The sequence below is a fragment of the Telopea speciosissima genome, chromosome 4, assembly GCF_018873765.1.
Source record: "Telopea speciosissima isolate NSW1024214 ecotype Mountain lineage chromosome 4, Tspe_v1, whole genome shotgun sequence".
In the NCBI taxonomy this organism is placed as follows: domain Eukaryota; kingdom Viridiplantae; phylum Streptophyta; class Magnoliopsida; order Proteales; family Proteaceae; genus Telopea; species Telopea speciosissima.
This window is the reverse complement of record NC_057919.1, coordinates 7,703,549-7,723,639: the sequence shown is the minus strand read 5'-3', so window position 1 is coordinate 7,723,639 and position 20,091 is coordinate 7,703,549. Positions and strand designations below refer to the sequence as shown.

Below are 20,091 nucleotides of genomic sequence, written 5' to 3'. Positions count from 1 at the left end.
ATTAGCATTGCTCATAACCCATCGCCAACATGATCGTACTAAACACGTGGAGGTTGACCGACATTTCATCAAGGAGAAGCTTGAGGCCGGCCTCATTTGTGTTCCTTTTGTGAAGTCTATTGATCAACGGCTGATGTGTTCACCAAGGGACTGAGTAGCAAGTCGTTTCATCCTATCTTAGTCAAGTTGGGCATGCATGATATATATGCTCCAACTTGAGGGGGAGTGTTAGATATATGGCCGAATACCGTGGGGGTATTCTGGACCTTTTCTTTGTTATTTTGTTAGTTTTTGTATTATGTGGTTTAGTCCCACATTGCTCATGTACATATTTTACTATTCAATTATTCTTATAAATAAGAATGTGCTTGGGATGGATTAATCATCCAAGCATCGAGTTCTAAATCTGGTCCTCTTAACAGACCTATATACTAAAAAAAAAAAACATGATTAGATCATCTGTAACTATGTCATTATTCTTGGAGTCCTTCAAACATAAGCTATGCACATCAATTTTATTTTCTTTGTCAATAACCCCAAATTTTCATACAATTTGAAGATTACTATTAGTGTATTATATATACTTACCAATTTGAAAGAACAACAAAAAGAAAGATAAAGGGAAGGGGGACAAAGACATGTGTTACTAAGGTATCATTCACAATCTTCCTCTGCAGAAGCTGTAAGGGTTCCCTTCATCTGCATGGGCATGGCTTGTTTCTCCTCCTCTTCAGAACTTGTAACGATGCTCTCTATTTGTGCGACATCTTTCATTGTCCTTACATACCATATAGCACAAAGAAGATAGAATATCAAGTTTATGAAGCTTATCAAAGCCAGAAGAGCGTAGTAATAGTATAGTTTCCCATAATTTATATTACTGGTTAGCCATCCACTACCAACTTGGGTTCCCGTCACCTTGTTGATAATGGACACCAAGAAGGAACTGAAAAAAAACCCAAGTCCAATAGTCGAAAGGAAAAGCCCAGTGCTCATCGACTTCATCCCTTTTGGAGATCTTGTTATGAAGAAGTCAAGTTGACCGCTATACGTGAATGCTTCTCCCAAGCCAACAAGGAAGTATTGCGGGATCAAAATATAGAATTTGAGAGGCAAAGTTTTGACATTGCCACCCACAATTCTAACCACGGATAGCCGTCTTGTCTCCACTATTGAAGCAACTGCCATAGCCGCAATTGAAAAGACCATACCAATGGCTATTCTTTGTAAGTTGGTGAAACCTAAATTTTAATAAAAAAGAGTGAAACCATGTTAATTTTGGCTCAGAATTGAAAAATGATCGAGTACTCTTGTATATGCCTTTTAAGATTTTAAATCTATTAGAGTATCACGAACACAGATCTTCTATGCCGCGCTGCCCTATCCTGCCTGTGCTGCACAGACACAAGGCCGCACACAATGACCGCCTTACCCCCGTTCGGACAAGAAGCTCGGGCAGGGGTAAGGCGGTCAATGCATGCTGCCTTGTGTCTGCGCAGCACGACAGGACAGGCAGCCCACGCTGTAGAAGATCTGGATCCCAGTATCACCAACACAATGTCACACTTACCATGTTTCCCTTTCCACCTCTTCATCAAGGGAATGATTACCCGGTCGTAGAAAGCAGAACCAATCAATATACCCAAAATATAGAAGGTACTGAAAGAGCCTGCTGGGATTTGAAAGTTCCCAATTTTACTATCCATTGTTGCAGCTTGCTCCACAGAAAAAGTGAGCACCTGTGTATGAATACACCAGAAATAGATTGTGGAGGCCCATATTGGCATTAGTCTAACCACCATTTTCACCTCCTCTATCTTTGTGACAGTACATAGCTTCCAACGGTTTCTAATCACCGAACCATTAGTCCCATAGTCATCTTCGTCAATGATTGCAGCCTTGTCCAACCAACTGCAATAAAAATAAAAATAAAAAAAGGTTTGTTAATGGTGAGTATCTTGTTATTAGCAATTTGAATCCTCTACTGCTGAGTTGACTGGCAGGACCAATTCGGATCATCTACGGCGCAATTGTCTGTACCAACCTGTGCGATGTAGACTGGGCCACGCGCACAATGACTGCCTTACCCCCGGTCAGGAAAGGCATTTGGACAGGGGTAAGATGGTCTTTGCACGCACGGCTCAGTCTACGCCACTCAGGCTGCACGCCATAGAGGATTTGAATCCCGACAGGACCCTATTGTCAAGACACAACAAAACGAGGAATGACCGCCTTACCCCTGCCCAAGTGGGGGTATGGCGATCATTTACCTCCTTGTTGTGTCTTGGTAGTAGGATCCTGTCAGGCAGCTCGGCAATAGAGGAATAAGTTTTTATATATACTATGTATTTACCGAAGTTGGTCTGTGTGATGGATTCTTGGAGCAATCTCAGTAGTATCATCATATAAGGTATCAACGTTGTTAGGACATTTGTGTTTCCTCTTCCGTATAGCAGCAACCAAAACAGTGAGAACCTGAACAATGGGGCTTCCCACACATTTTTTGTACCTGTATCTTCTAGTCCGTAACAAATAAAAAATTGTTCCAAAAAAGAATGCGAAACAGCAAAGGCCGTATCCCCAGCTTCGGCTGACATTGTCTTGTACATAGATTGCCACTGATGCACCAAGTAAAGTTCCAAGGCTGATAACAAAATAGAATCTATGGAAAAAATAATCCATCGTAGATTTTTCCTTCTTATCCTTTTCATCGAATTGATCAGTTCCAAATCCTGATACATTTGCTTTAACTCCTCCTTCTCCCAATGCGATCGCGTATAGAGCAACATTTATAATTCCAACTTGGAATCCATTGGCTTCTATACATGTACCATTGTTAACGTTGCATGGGGGTGGGCGTAGTCCTGGCATTGCACATGCCACTGATAAAAGGGCAGAACCCTGCAACATCGATTCATCATATATAGTTAGTTCATAACCACATTAATGAGATTTCTTTAATTAATACTTGTTGATTCTGTTAGCGTTTAGGGTTTAAGCACAAGGTTGTTTAAAGCAATACACCCTGCATATCAAGTTTGGAATAAACAGGTTGCTGCCTCCAGCTAGTATTTATAAGAATGAAAACTAATATGATCATAATAATTTAAGGTGGCCAAACTATCTTCTCTGCTATTTCTTGTACTTACGAGTGCCATGATCAGTGCAGCAATGACAATTGTCCAATACCGGCCTAAGAAACTATCCGCCACGAAACCACCAAACAAACACAACAGAAATGCTGAGCCACCAAAGTTTGATACGATATTGGCCGCAGTTGAACTAGGAAGATACAATGTCCCCGTCAAATAAGTGATGAGATTGCCAGAAATGCTCATTGTTGTGAACCTCTCGCATGCCTCAATAACTACACAAGTTTTAATCATTAGTTAACCAAACTACAAACTTGGCTTCTTTTTATTTTTGGCAAATTCAATTTGATGATGAATGGTTATGTATATGTAAAATTAAGCTTAAGATAAATAAATTTCCAATTTGGATCCTGCTAGGGCCAACCTACTATAACATGAGATCACCATAAACCTCTCACCAAAATAAGAATCACATGTTATAAGATAACAATTTAAAATTAATATAGATGAATATAAATACTCGAAGTGGAATTGAAGTACAACTTTGATGGTTGTAAGAGTAATTGATTAGAAGAGGGGGATAAAAAAAAGGGAAAGAGGGCATATTTTACAACTTTTTTTAAAAAAATTGGGAAAGAGATCTCTGCCTGAGCCTCTAATGCCTTCGCACACGCGCTAGCCAATGGGAGCGCGTGCAGAAGCATCGTCCTGGGTGAGATTTTCGCCTTCCATGGAGGCAGCAAGGTACTTTCGCATGCTTCTGTGTCAAGGCAAAGGTGGCACGCGACCAATTAGCGTTTTTTTTTCCCTTTTAATATATATTGTAGGTCATTGAATTTTTGGGCATACATTGAAAAATCAAACTAAATTATGGAGAGCCCCATTCCTACAAACTTGTGTTAAGAACTTTTCCTACTCTCATTTTAAAAGGAATTTGCCATGGACAAATCAGATGGGGCTCAAAAAATGTGGACAGAAAGATCCTTAAGTTCCTCACATGTCATATTTCACCACTATCTGAGTTTGCCACATGGGAAAACATAGCTTTAAAAATCCAAGGTCATGGGAGAGTGCATAGTAGGTTTTGGACTACCGCAGACATGCATGGAAATACATAGAATGCATGCCAATTAAGGGTGTTAAATGGTTCGGTGGAAGTTTTTTAGGTAAAACCAAAACCCAACTGCTTAATAAACGATTTCGCATGTTGAATTGAAACCGTTTATAACCGGTTTTGATTTAAATGGTTTTATAAGGTTTTAACCCTTTTTTTTTCAAACCGCTACTTTCTTTTACATGTCTTCTAATTTTTTATTGAAATGGATGTATGAATTGATTTATTTTATGTTTTCTTTAATAATTTTTATTTGTACCATTACCTATTTACTAATTATTTGTTGTTATCACTACTGATTAATTATTGCCGTTACGTATTACTAATATTTATTTTGTTTTAAACATTACCATCGGTTTAAACGATTCAGTTCAGCTTAAACCATTTAACTAAACGTTCTCAATTTTAAATCCAAAACTGAACCATTTATTAAATGGTTTCACGGTTTCAATTTCGGTAAACGGTTTCAATTTGATTTTGACATCGTTAATGCCAATACATGTGATTATGTGAAGATAGTTGATTGAATTAGATTCTTAAATTTGATATGTGATTAACCCAGACCATGACCTACGATGGTTCAAATAGCGACACAGTCCACGTGGGCAAACATGTAAGAAAAAAGATTCTACACTGGGTGTGTGAGAACTTTTTTCCTAAATTATGTTTTCGCAACATCTACATATACAATATTCAAAATTAGCTATACATAGCATAGAAGAAGGGAATATACCTAGGATTAAAGCAGCAGACAACCATCCTCCAGTTCTCGTCTTGTCAACTGGTTGTCCCTTGTAGTCTATCGCATAAGTAATTTTTGGACTCATTTTCCTCTCCTGAAAACACATCTAACAATATTTGTCAATTAAAAAAAAGTAAAATAAATAAACCTAGAATGATTTAGGTATTCAACAAGTCTCAAGCAAAGCATTTGACTATGAAAGTCAAACTCAAGGAGCAACAGATAAACTTTGGATTTAAAGAACAAAACGGAAGCCCAACCACTATTACAAGATACAGAATCTATGGAACCATCACAAATGATGATAGGGTGATCTCCAATAGGTAAGGTTTAATATTAAAAGAGAAAAGTGGATGGATCTTTATCCCCTCCAGTTTCCTCTTTGGCCCAATTCCCCAGTGCCTCTAACAAGGGGGGCGCAATGATCACCTTACCCCTGCCCGAAAACTCTGCCCGGGTAGGGTCCACCTCTCTTATTAAAGGCACTGGGGAACTGGGCCAGGCAGAAAACTAGAAGAGATGATTTACAGGGATATAGAAGCATCATGGATAGTGTAGAATCAGTAACCCATTTATAAATTATACAAGCTAGGATCTAATTCAGTTTGGCAATGGTTCCACCTGCAACTATGAAATAACAAACTATCTTTACCACCTTAGAAAGAAGAAGAAGAAGGAGAGAGAGAGAGAGAGAGCTCTTTGTCTCACCTGACGAAAAACACTCAGCCTTCCTACGCAGTACCTTTCTTCTCTCTTGTACCAGAAGCTAGCAAAGAAGATCTCTCACTTCTCCATCACTTCTCTCTTCTGGCCTCTCGCTTAAAACCTTAGCTATTGTATTTATATCTCTCACAATGTTAAAAACACCAGGCATATCTATATATGCCAAAACCAATAATTTTTTTGTTTAATTTTTGGTGCTAGGTCTCCACTAGTGGGTGACAGAGAGGCAAGGAGAAGACCCACAAAGGCATCAACTGGGACCCACAAAGGCCACACATTTTGGAAAGCGATTAGCAACAAGTGGTGTATAAGTTATTGTCAAATTTCAAATTTAGATATTAAGTCAAGATATATAGAATCCAGGAGTGAGGACAGATGGATAACAATCCTAAGAATCATTGTTGCATGCTTCATATTGATTAGAAGTCCACGTGATATTCTAAATTGATAAGTAGTTTTTTGTATGGGAGCACTCCCATGTGTTTATCTCTCTTCTCCTCAAAACAAGGGGGCAGAGATGTCTTTTCATATGGGGAAGAGAGAGATAGACTCATGGGAGTGCTGGTGGCGTAGGCTACATTCCTGGACAGAGTTCTTTTTCCCTTCTAAATTTAAAGGGTTAAAGAACGTTAATCAGTTGCGTTATAGGCGTGGCTCCCAGGCTTAGACACGGTAACCGCCTAATCGCCTTGGAAATGACCACCTTGCCCCCCATGAAAAGACGAAAATCCCATGAAGTAACGCAGTCATTTGCAAGACGGTTAGGCGGTTATGTGTCTAAGTGTGAGAGCCACGCCTAGAGTGCGACTGATTAACATTCGTTTTTCCAAATTTTAAATTATCTAATTAGATATTTTTTCTCTTTTTTATCTTATAAATCTTAAAATAATTATCCCTTCTACCGAAGACATTGAGGAAACATAACTGATGCTTCTTCATATACAAATTAGATGAGGATAGTTGTTAAAAAAAAATTAAACTTTTTTCTTGAGGAGATAGAAGAAATAACCATGATGTACATCATATAGTGGGGAGGGGATCTACATGTTGTCGGTATGGAATGGTAAGGTTCTAAAATTCAAATTCTTGCTTATTATCGAGAATCCTTGAAAGTTTGGTATCAAGTTGTAAAATATAATAATAGTTTTAAGTAGATTACAAAATCATGATTGCAAAAGTTTTTCTTATTTGTTTTAAGTGAGAAGGTTCTATGGGCAAGCGACATATAGAAACTTAGCAATGAGATGTGATGAAATGATTTTTTACTTTTTATATATTCGAGGATAACAAAGATATAAATTCGAGGATAGCAAACTCATTTTACATGAAGAGGAGAGGGTGCCAATGTACCCTTTCGTGGTTGTTCAAGGGTTTTTTTTGCCTAAGATTAGTAACCCATTTCGATTTAAAAATCTTTCTAAAAATTAATTCCCAAATCAATAAAAAGATTTTAAAGTTCAAATTATTGAGAATCTTAACAAAATTTTGTATCTAATTCCAAATATAGATATCAGTTATATGGATTGAAATCCTCTCCTGCGTGGGACAATGTCCAGTGTACATCATCTAGCTGGCAAGGCCTCGATCCACATGCCATTGCACCGGGATGTGTGCGGTAATGTGGATCGAAGCCCCCCAGCCGCACGGGGTGTCCAGCGCTCAAGTGCGCTGGAGAGGATCTCGATCCCAGTTATATCATATATGCTATCCATTATGGAAAAAAAAATAAAATAAAATAAGTGCCATCACCTGCTTGTACGGCATGTTACCCGTACCTGCCCACGTACTTGGAGTTGATCCGGCGTGACACATATCATATGTGTCCCTCCCTTGCCACTTTTCTCAGGTCACCGCTCCTTCAGCTACGGCTACCACTACCTCAAGTCAAGCAAACTGAGCATAAAAATAGAAATCACAGCAAAACCGGTGTCACTGATAGGAGAAATGCGTGTTGCAGCCAGGGAGTATAGAGAGAGCAACGTCACTAAAAACTGATTAATAATCAATTCGATTCTAATTTCAATCAATTCCAATATAAATCGAATCGAATCAAACTTTTTTAAACCAAAACCAACCCAATTAACACCGTTAGACAAAGAGTTGAAATGGGATATTTCTCCCTCGTTACTTTTTCTTTATTTTATTTATTTATTTATTTATTTTTTTTTTTCGTGCTAGAATTTAACCCACTAGGGACAGACCCACAAAGGGGCCAAGACGACAAGGATCCGACTCCTCTCCCGCAAGCCCAGTGCCTAGGGAATGCCCAGTGAGGCATCCAACGGCTGGGCTGTTGAGCGCACACCGGGATGCACATTGGACCCCCACGCAGGTACACATCCCCGTGCACCCCCAGCAGCCCAGCCATTGGATGCCTCACTAGGCAGGGGGCTAGCTGGAGAGGAGTCCAATCCGGACAACAAACCGACAAGGGGCCAGGAATGGCCCACGAAGGTCCAACACTTATTTTAGAAAAGACCTGACTTGTTGCATGCGATAGGGGAGGAGCGGCCTCGAACCCGAGACCAACGTACCCCAGGCACGAGTGCATGACTATGATCAGTGGTCCCTTGTTACTGGAAATTTTCAGAATGGCCATGGGAATATGGGATATTTCTCCCTTTGTAATTCTTTTTTTTCCCTCAAATTTAGTCCACTAAGGGTGACCCATAAGAGACCCACTAGGGACAGACCCACGAAAGAGCTAGGACAACAGATCCACAAGGGGCTAGAAGGGTCCCACGAAGGACCAACACTGGACCTGACTTGCTACAGGCGATAGGAGAGGAGAGGTCTCAAACTCAAGACCAACATACCCAGGAACCACTAGGACCAATGGTCCCTTGTTACTTGAAATATAAAGTCTACTCCCTTCATTTGAGTCCTTCGTGTTGTGTCATATATTACACAGTTTACATACACTTCAAGTTAGAAATTTTGTTTCTACCAAAAAAAAATATTACACTTGTTAAATCACTGTTTCATTATTAAAAAAAATGGATTGTCTAAATACACCTCCATAGGTGTATTTAGAATATTTAGAATTTGACATCTTCACTTGATTGTCTCTTATCTTATTCCCAAAAGTTCTTTAAGGTAAGATTAAAAAACAAAAGGTTTTCGAATATATTTTGAATATAACTTAACATTATGTCATGGGGAAGTGTTCTTAGTCCTGGAGCATGGCTCTTGTGCACACGAGAGCCAATGGGAGAGCACAAGGGGCATCATGTGAGATGTCATTTGTGCATTTCATAGGAGCAGGGGCCGTCATTTCGGCCCCCCATGCGTCTTGGCAGAGGGTGTATACTCCTAGATCTTTTACTGTGGAACTTCAATTGGCCTAATTTTAATGTCAATGGACCCATTTCAAAAATTAGATGGTTTGGACTTGGGATTTTCAAATTTCCAAGTGCATGAGACCTTGGTTGAGGTACATTATATAAGGAAGGGGTTTAGGGTCGACTTGGTCAATTCATGTTGATTCCAATTATTTACTATTTGCTTCTTCTTTTTTGGAAGGGAGGGGGAGGGGAGGGGTTTGTACAGATTTGTTTTTTTATTTTTTGAAACTTTAAAGCAGGAGTTTTTTGTTTTTTTTGGTAAAGTATTGCAGGAGTTAAGGATACTTTAAAATTGGTCGAATTATCTCCTACATGATGTTGAGTCATCAATCCTAATATGAGAAAGCCCAACCCAGCCCAAGCCCATATCATGCTAACGCATCTCAAGTCTCAACCAAACTCAACCCCACCTCACCTCAACCAAGCCCAATCCCATACCGTCTTAACTCAACCTGACCCAGCCCAACCTCACCTTGATCAAGCTCATCCCAGCTCAGGCCAATCTCACCTCAATCCAACTCGTCCCAACCCAGCCCTGGTCATCTCGTTTTTCTGAGAACATAGGTGAAAAACCGCGTCCAATTTGAACTGAAAACGAGTGAGATATCCATGTTTCAGTGAAACCCTAAAAATTAGGGGTATTTTGGTAAATTCCATGTTACTTGGTGACAATACGAAGTTAACAGGGCGATGACATGCATTTCAGGGCGTCAAAATATGGAGTGGGTCACATTTGAGCCGTTGGATCACGCGCATGAGATACAAGCCATTGGATTTGGCGATCTCCGCCTAGTCAAAAACAGGCCTCACATAATTGTCCTGATTGAAATCTACGTGCAGAATGTGGTATGCGCAAGAAACACTGAGAAGGGACTAAAGAGGTGCATGCGATTGACTTCAGCCATCTTCACTCGATAGGGATCGTACAGCAGCGCACAGTATTTTGAGAAATACCGAAACAAGAGCTCAGCAAGTCTCAATTTTGTCATACCTATAAATGACCTGCCACGAGCATATTTTACGTCGGCAACCAGTTTGCCTATATCCAAGCCGCAAAGCCATCAGCATATCGATCCGATGCATGCGAATGTACCAGAATTTGGTACTCCCAGCTAACCACAAGCTCATAAACTGAGTTTTTCATGTTTCACAAGGTTTGTCTTAGAATATCAAGATTCTCACAGAGATAGAAAGTGTTCAGAACGCTGTGACTCACTGTGAGCTACTAGAATAGACATCTATTTTGAGGATAAACTTCCAATGGTTACCTTAAATTCATCCACACTTTCCCAATTTGCTCTGTTTCTGCGCAGTCACATGGGAATCGTCATAACTCCTCCGTCCGATATCAAAATGATGCAAAACCAGCTGAGTTGGGAACCATGACTCGATGATCTACAAGTTCTATTTACAACACTTCTTCCAAATATGACATTAAGCCTTTAGAAATGGGCTAAAAACATCATTTGTATTAAAAAAATTTACAAAAGAAGATTCCAAACACCTAGCAAGGAGCCATGATCGAAGCTAAAAAAGAAACCAATCAACCCAACTAGCCCTTCCCACCTTCGGCATTTCCATCAACTGGAGGAAACTAGGATACTAAATTAAAAAAGATAAAAACAAAAAATTAGCAAACGTGAAACTAAACCGCAGTTTTCCTTAAGCATCCATATGATGATCTTGAATAACCAAAGGAGCCGAGGGAATGTGATCATTGTGGATGACACCTCAAATTATTTGCTTTTCTTTGTTGATAGCTACAATATTTCATGATTACTATTAGTATTACTACGTATCAATAAGAACAACTACAAAAGAAAGATAAGGGGGGTGGGGAGGTGGGAAAGACAATGATCGACATGCGTTGGTTACGTATCATTTACAATCTTCATCTGCAATCGTAAGGGTAGCCTTCATCTGCATCGCATGTTTCTTTTCGTCTTGAGAACTTGTAACGATGCTCTCTATTTGTGAAGAATTTTTCGTTGTCTTCACATACCACATGGCACAAAGAATATAGAATATCAAGTTTATGAAGCTTAATATGGCCAGAAGAGCATAGAAATAATATAGTTTCCCATAGTTTAAGTTACTGGTTAGCCATCCACTGCCAACTTGGGTTCCAGTCACCTGGTTAACTATGGACACCAAGAAGGTGCTGACAAAAAACCCAAGTCCCACAGTGGAGAGAAAAAGCCCAGTGCTCATCGACTTCATCCCTTTTGGAGATCTGGTAATGAAGAAGTCAAGCTGACCGCTGTATGTGAATGATTCTCCCAAACCGACAAGGACGAATTGCGGGATCAATATGTAGAATTGCAAAGGCAAAGTTGTGACATTGCCGCCCATGGGCTCTCGCCACGGCCAACCGTCTTGTTTCCATTATGGAAGCAATTGTCATGGCCAAAATTGAAAAGACCATGCCAATGGCTATTCTTTGAAGGTTGGTGAAGCCTACAACATATTATATAAAAAGAATGAAACAATATTAATTTTGGGTCAAAATTCAAAATGAGTACTTTAAATTCTATCAAACCTACCATGTTTTCCTTTCCACCTCTTCATCAAGGGAATGATCACCCGGTCATAAAATGCAGAACCAATCAATATCCCAGCAATATAGAAGACATTGAAAGAGCTAGCCTGCTGGGATTAGAAAGTTTCCGATTGATCTCTCTAATGTTGAAGCTTGCTCCACTGAGAAGGTGAGAACCTGTGAATGTATGCACCAAAAATAGATTTTGGATGCCCAAATTGGCAATACTCTAACTATCATTTTCACCTCCTCTACCTTTGTGATTGAACATAATTTCCAATTGTTTCGAATCACAGAACCATTAGTCCCATAGTCGTTTTCATCTACGATTGCAGCCTTGTCCAACCAACTGTAATTAATGCAAATGAAACATAACATTAATTAAGAACATACAAAATTGTTCAATTCCTTGTTGACTGTCTTCCTATATATTAGCTAGAGATACAGAAGCTAATAACTTCACCCTCCATATTTCTGATCTGCAGGTCTTACCGAAGTTGGTCCGTGTGAAGGATTCTTGGAGCAGTGTTGGTGGAGTCATCATATAAGGTATTGACGTTGGTAGGACATTTGAGTTTTTTCTTCCGTAGAGCAGCCACCAAAACATTGAGAACTTGAACAATGGGACTTCCCACGCATTTCCTGTACCTGTATCTTCTAGTCCGGATCAGATAAAAAATTGTTCCAAAAAAGAATGCGAAACAACAAAGCCCCTATCTCCAGCTTCGACTGACATTGTCTTGTACATAGATCCCAATTGTGACACTAAGTAAAGACCCAAGGCTGATGACGAAATAAAATCTACTGAAAAAGTAATCCATCATGGGTTTTTCCTTCTTATCATCCTCGTCGAATTGATCAGTTCCAAATCCTGATACATTGGCTTTAAGTCCTCCTTGTCCCAATGCGATCACGTATAGAGCAGTAACCAGAACTCCAACTTGGAATCCATTGGCCTCTACGCATGTACTACTGTTAGGGTTGCAAGGGGGTGGGCGTAGTGATGGCGCTGCGCATGATATTGATAAAAGAGCAGCACCCTGCAACATCAATTGATCATATATATATATATATTGTTCATAACCACATCAATCAATAAGCTTAAATTAATTAAATGACTCATTATCTTCTCAGCTATTTCTAATACTTACAAGTGCTATGATTAGTGAGGAAATTGCAATTGTCCAATATCGGCCTAAGAAACTATCAGCCACGAAACCGCCGAGCAAACACAACATAAATCCTGCGCCATCAAAATTGGATACGCTGTTGGCCGCAGTTGCACTAGGAAGGTGTAACGTCCCAACCGCATAAGTCACCATGTTGGCTGAGATTCCCATTGTTTGTGAACCTCTTGCATGCCTCAAGAACTACGCAAGTTTTGGTCATTAATTAGTAAAACAAAGTTACTACAAATTTGAAGCTAGTTACTACAAATTTGATCACTTGGATGATGATTAATGCCTATGTGTAGGTAAATTAAGCTTAAGATTATAAACCACCGTTATGCACAGAAGAAGGAAATATACCTAGGATAAGAGCCGCGGACAACCATAATCCAGTTTTCGTCTTGTCGGCTGGTTGTCCCTTGTAGTCTACCGCATAAGTAATTTTTGGACTCATTTTTCTCTCCTAAGAAGCATCTAACAATATTTTTAATTAGAAAACAATAAAGTAACTAAGCATGGAATGATTCAAGTATTCAACAGGCATTTTTTCGAGCAAGCATCAGACTATGAAGATCAAACCAACCAATATTCATTTGGTCCAAATGTCGAACTATCAGGTCAAATGATAGTGCAAACAATCATTTTTCCTTGTTCCTTTCCTGACCTACATTCATTAAAGGAGGCAAGGGGATTTCCAACCATTTTTGGGAGTGGGGTTGGACTTGGCATGCCATTGCTCGGGTGTAGAATGGTCAGAAAATAGATTTTCAGGTGATGTTAAATTTTTTTTTAATATATTCAACAACAAAAAATGAAAGAGGCCCAAGTGAGATTGAAATTTTGTGTATAAGTGGAACCAAAGTAATTTATTCATTTATCAAGTTTCAATCTAATCTGAATTCGACAATTGACAAAACAAGGTATTAAAAAAAAGCAAGGACTACAATGACATATAAATAAATAGGGCAAGGGATCTCTACTTGGCCGCATAGTTTGTACACAGTGAACGTGCCTGAGTATCTACCGAGGGGACAAATACATCATTTCACGGTGCCCTATGAGAGGGCATAGGAAACACCACCAAGGAGATCTTTTTCCTAAATAATAAATAAATAAATAAAGGACCACCAAGAGACTATGGTTGGGTGCATGGACGTATATGAGGGAGTATGCCCATATGTAAGAGCATAAATTGAATCACAATATAAAATTTGTCAAGTTATATATATTTATAAAATGGCATAAAACACAAGACATTTTTTGTCGGGCACATGATAAAATGTTTTTGGATTCAAATTTGACTATTGTCTAGGCGAGGGTGGGTCCCACCTTTTTTTTTTTGGGTGAAAGGTTCCACCTTCTAATAGATACATACAGTAATGCATGGAAAGTACTTAAATACATACAGAAAAAATTTTGCTTATAGAGATAAGATATTTGATGTTCTTGCTGCAAGGCTAGCAACCAAGGAAATGGAATAATTCACTTTCCCTTTGGTTTCATAATTAATGCAGCGTTGTAACAGGAATGTTCCTACTACAAGAATCTTGCAAGGGCAGACTATTCAAAGTGATTTGAACCAGCGGTGAAGGTTATGCCAACATGTACACTTTTCTCTCTCTCTCTAAAGAACTGATTTTTTCCCATTTGTGGGTTCCAGACTCCGCCCGCATTGTTCACTCTCTATCACTCTCCTCCCATAATGGATGTAAATATATCATTTCATAAGAAGGAAAGAGATAGACACCGAGAGGTGCTAACATATGCTACACAGACTATTCTTTGTCCCTTGACAGGGATTACTATTTTACAAAGAGAATAAGGTAACATCAACTTTAAAAAAAAATCAAGGTCATGTGCAGTGACCACTTCGAGACAGAAAAAAAAGAAGCAAAGATTTAATTCAGTTTGGCAATGGTGCCTGCAACCATGAAATAACATTCTATATATCTTGACTACAACAAAAAGATAAAGAAAAAGAAGAAGAGAGAGAGAGAGATCATCACCTGGCTCTTCACACTATCACTTAACTTTCTGCTCTCGCTTGTACCAGCAAAGAATCTCTCAAATCATATCACTTCTTCCCTCTTTGCTGGTCTCCTATAGAACCTTAGCTATTCTATTTATATCTCTTCACAATGGTTAAGAACACACAAAGCCTGGCACACACATATGTGCCAAAACCAAAAATTATCTACCACAAAAAATAAAAATTGGGTATCTAGGGAGGGTTGATCATCTGGGGGTCCTGTTGCATGTTTCATATTTGATAAAAAATTCACTTATGGGACTTCATTCTTTGAAGTTTTAATATCTAGATTCCACTGATTTTCTAGAATTTAAGTGTGGAAGGGATTTTTCACATATGTAGTGTACCGTGCAAATACGGATCTGAGATTATGAGTGTGGCCTCTCTCTCTAGGATCTGGGTTGGTTCTGGGTCCACAATATATTCTGCTTAGCAAAGGCAGAGAGTAAGCTGACAGTCAATGTTATAACGATGCTGTTGGGGTGTCTTTCCTTGACAGGTACACTTGGTACATGTCTATGTCATTTATTAACTAACAATGACAGAGGTAGGTTTTTTATTATTATTTTTTTCTTGAAATTTTAGAGATAAGATATTTGATGTGTCCTGCAGTCATTAGCAAGGGAAATTCTACGTGAAAAAAAAATCATTATTAAACCCCAAGGGTTTAGCGTAGCTGGCTTGGAGGGGACATGAGACTCCGTCTCAGGAAGCAAAGTCTCGTGATCAAACCTTCGTCGCTGCATAATTTCTTGGGGCCACCCGCCTGAGGCTCATTAGGGCCCAGAAGCTCCCGATTCGTGCGTGGTGCGGGGGTCATGTACAAGCCCAAGGGGGAATTTAATCGGCCTAAAGTCAGATACCCCTCCTGTCTCCAAAAAAAAAAAAAATCATTATTATTATTTATTTTTTTTGAAAAAATCAGACTAATTAGGCTCCTTGATGTCAAAGATTTTATAGTGTTAGAGGGCAGGGTTCGGCGCAACGGTAAGATTTCTCCATTACGAGTAGTGCTCGCAGATTTGAATCTGGAAAAAATATCTCTGTGAAACTGAATCATACCACCAAAGAATGTTCCAGTTTTGATTTCATAGCTTCTTTTCCCAGTTTGGCTTTGATTTGCACTACAAAACTAACGGTTCTGAATTGAATAAAAGCAAGTACCTCTCACTTGAATACTAACCTATGCATCAATTGGATTAATTTAATAAGCAACAATTGTTGCATCATACTTGAAAGTTGAAATACAAAATAAGCAAAGTGTCTCGTGACTAACTATATAATATTTATTTTCAAATATGAATTGAAATGATGGGTCTTATTAAAACAAATTAACAAAACCTTATCTGCTAATGGAAGAAATAGTTTGATTATCACGTGAGAGTGGAAAAGGAAAATACTGGGAAAACAAAGAACTTGAAAAGAAAAGAAAGACGAGTAACGATGAGATTTTTTTATTTTTTTTTATTTTTTTTTATCACATAGGTGTGAGAAAATATATAGGGTTTAAAAAGTTGAGGTTGTCTTCATTAATGTTTCTCAAAGCCGGCACTACAAACCGCGAGTAAACCAGATATTGAAAATCGAATAAAAATTGATAAAATCAGACCACATGTAAAATGATTCTGATTTTGATTGATTCTTATCTGGTTTAGTTTTCATTTCACCTTGTCAAATGTAAATGACATCGAAACCAAACCGAATAACTGGAATTAGACCGATTGATGCCCCTTAAGAAAGATGGTGTTAATGTACCCTTCGGTGGTGGAGAATAGGGATGTTGGATAATCGAAAATCCGATTCACTCTGGATCTGTATTTGTTTAGGGACATTTCTATTCGTTTAGAGATATCTGGAAAAAAAATCGAAAACTCTAATAAAAATCCGTCTAGAAATAAATTTGAATACTTAATAATAAAAAATTAAGTAAATAATGATCTTGAGGATTTTTTAAGATTCAATAGGTTCTAGAATATGAGGAAAAGAGAATCATGATCTAAGAGATATGGATTGAGAGTGAATTGATTCCGCTAGGGGGAGGAAGATCCGGTTTACAAAAGCTGGAGATGTAAATGGAATAACGGATGATCGAAAATCCGAATTCAAAGAAACTGAATATGTGAGATTCAAAGAAAATTTTAAAGTTAAAATTCTTGATTTCATTATCGAAAAACCTTGCTAAGTTTTTTTTTTTTAAATCTAACTCCAAATATAAGAGGAGCTAGTATTTTTTAAAAAACCAATTTTACTTTCTTTCATGAATCCATTGATCGGATTATTGATGCTCCCGACATCCACAGACTTACAAATCTCTCGAGAGTTCTCGGCCAAGTAATTTTTCTCATGGAAACTAAAGCTAAGGACACAAAGTCTGGTTAGTTTGTGTCGGAAGTTAAAGTACTCAAATTTCTTTTCTATTGTACCCCAAAGGAAAGCTGGAGGTCTAGCTCTGTGGACTAATCGAGTTATGGTGGAAATTTGCTTCTTGATGATCGGATTATTGATGCTCAAATCACCAATCCGGACTCTTCTATCACTTTCATCACAGGGGTATATGGGGACCCGCTTAAGAGCAATAGGCAAAAGGTGTGGGATAAATTAATCTCCATTGGTCACCAAAGGCATGAGCCATGGATTTGCATGGGGATTTCAACTCTTATATGGCTTGGTATGAGAAATGGGGCAATCGCAAAGGGCTAGAGACAAGTGCTAATTTTAGGAATATGATCAATGCTTGCCACCTCATGGATCCGGGAGCTCACGGACCTCAATATACATGGAGTAATAGACGAAGAGGACATGCGGGAATTCGCATCGATTGGACCGAGCACTAGCAAACTATGCTTGGCGTGCAATCCATGGAGACGCCACCGTGTGTATCAAGGCTGCTATTGGGTCCGATCATAATCCACCGCTCATAGATGAAGAGGGAGGTATCTCCTCGGTCCTCGACCCTTCCGGTTCGAGTCCATGTGGCTCCGACACCCGAGATGTCTCAACAGCTGCAAAGAAAGCTTGGGCAATCAAGGGCAAAGGGACTGACTCAATCTCTCCAACAGAAAAATGACAATTGTAAACCTCGTGTTCCAACAAAGGGAACAGAGAAGTGTTTGGAAAGGTGCAAGCTAAGATCCAATCCTTGTTAAAAGAGCTGAAACACTTCAAGACCGCCCAACTAATGAGGCGAATCATGCCAAGGAGGTGGAAATCTCCAAGTTGTTGGAGGAAGAACGCGCGAGGCAAGCGGCGATGTGGCGGCAGAAATCTCGTATTGCTTGGCCGCAAGATGGAGACAAGAACACTGCATTTTTTCATGCTTCAACGCTGATCCGGCGACATGAGAACAAAATACTTAAGCTGCGTCTTTCATCGAGTAATCGGTCCTCTAATGAACATGAAATTTTTACCAAGTTATGGATCATTATAACTCTCTCTACTCTCATCGATCCTATTACCAACCGGCCATTGAGGAGGTTCTCTCGGTGGTCCCTCTATAATTGATCATGACACAAATGCCACCCTCTGCTCCATTCCCACTTTAGAAGAGATCGAAAGCGAGTCTTTGCCATGGGCCCTTTGAAATCCCTGTGCCCCGATGGTCTACCTCCCCTCTTTTACCAACATTTCGGGATATGACCAAGGCCGACATTGTTAGATTCGTAGAGGAATTTTTACCACCGCCTCCCTTCCCCGATATAAATGACACTCTCGTGTGCTTGATCCCCAAAGGTGCAAACCGAAACCATTGATCAATACCGCCCCATAAGCTTATGCAAAGTAATTATGAAATTAGTTACAAAAATTATGGCAACCCGCCCGCAACGATTCTTAACTCGTCATATCCCCTCCCGATCAAGATTTGTCCCGACCGTATGATCTCGTATAATATTTTGACAAAAGATGAGCTGTTTCATTACATTCGGGGAAGAAAGAAAGGGAAGACCAAATTTATTGCCATTAAGATGGACATGAGAAAAGCTTATGACAGCATGAGCTGGACCTTTATTGACAGAATGCATAGAGCTTTGGGCTTTTCGGATCATTGGATATCTATGGTGATGAGTTGCATAACCTCTGTGAGATATCATATGTTAATTAATGGAGCTACTAGAGGCACAATCACCCCTTCCAAAGGCCTCCGACAAGGGGACCCCCTCTCCCCCTCTATCTTCATTATTTGTGCTCAAGCCTTAAGTTGTGTTCTCTCTAGGGCTGAAGCATTGGGTACCATTGCGGCATTAAGATCGAAATCGTCACCCGCTTTCCCATTTGTTATTTGTCGATGATTGTATTCTCTTTTCTAAGGTCAAGTGCAAGAAATCCATACTTTAAAACACTGCATTGATACTTATTGTGTTGCTTGGGACAAGCCATCAACTTGAACAAATCCTTGATTACATACAGCCCCAACACTCCTCCACGTATCAAGAGATGGTTCTCTAAGATCTTGCATATTAAGTATGGCGATGGCCCTAGGAAATATCTAGGTCTCCCAACCGAGTTTGGAGTGTCTAAAGTTCAGCTATTTAGAGAGCTTGGGGAAAGAACCAAGAAGAGACTTCAAGGATGGAAGAACCATCTTCTTTCTCAAGTCGGTAAGGAAGTGTTGTTAAAGGCGTGTTGCTTTTTCAATGAACAATTTACGCCTCTCATTTCAAGCTACCAACCACTCATCACACCCAACTTAAAAAGATGGCTTGGATTTCTATTGGGGTGGCCAAGATGCGAATAAGAAACTCAAGTGGATCTCTTGGAAAAGGATGTGCCTTTCTAAAGAATCGGGGGGCTTGGATTTCGAGATTCTCAATCGCATAACAAAGCTATGCTTGCTAAGGTGGCTCGGTGTGGCAGCAACCAAACACAATGTGGGGAATTTAATGAAGCAAATCTATTTTCCCAAATGCTCCTTTCTTCGAGCAAAAGCAGGTTCAAAACCCTCTTGGGGGTGGAGAAGTATAATTGAAGGGAGAGATGTTCTTAAAGCTGGTCTTCTCTGGGTGGTGGGCAAAGGCAACCAAATACTGATTTGGGATGATAATTGGTTACCTAGTAACCTAGATTTTAAAGTGCAACATCGAAACCTCAAGATTGCCCTCTTATTTGGGTTTCTCAACTTATTGATCCTACCAACATGGTCCGGAAAGAAGAAGAGCTTAATAAATGGTTCCATCCGGATGATATCGGGTGATCTTAGAAGTCCAACTTCCTTTATTTCCAAAAGAGGACATTCAAATTTGGGGTGGTACTCGAAATGGGATATTCACGATTAAATCGCTTATCACTTTTTGTGTAATCAACAAGCTCTCAAAGACAAGCTTAAAGCCTCACCCTCCGGTACT

The 20,091-nt window shown here is 39.4% G+C and overlaps 1 protein-coding gene and 1 pseudogene across 1 annotated transcript; both read right to left on the bottom strand.

The window, feature by feature from the left end:
- Positions 1 to 654: 654 nt before the first annotated feature.
- On the bottom strand, positions 655 to 7,435 carry LOC122658245 (protein NRT1/ PTR FAMILY 6.2-like). Its single transcript, XM_043853162.1, has 6 exons — positions 7,421 to 7,435; positions 4,940 to 5,042; positions 3,150 to 3,367; positions 2,354 to 2,901; positions 1,571 to 1,911; positions 655 to 1,241 (listed from the first exon to the last, which is right to left on the bottom strand). Exons 1-6 carry the CDS (start codon positions 7,433 to 7,435, stop codon positions 655 to 657), a joined length of 1,812 nt encoding a protein of 603 aa, XP_043709097.1.
- Positions 7,436 to 10,893: 3,458 nt separating this feature from the next.
- On the bottom strand, positions 10,894 to 13,177 carry LOC122658244 (annotated as a pseudogene).
- Positions 13,178 to 20,091: the final 6,914 nt, after the last annotated feature.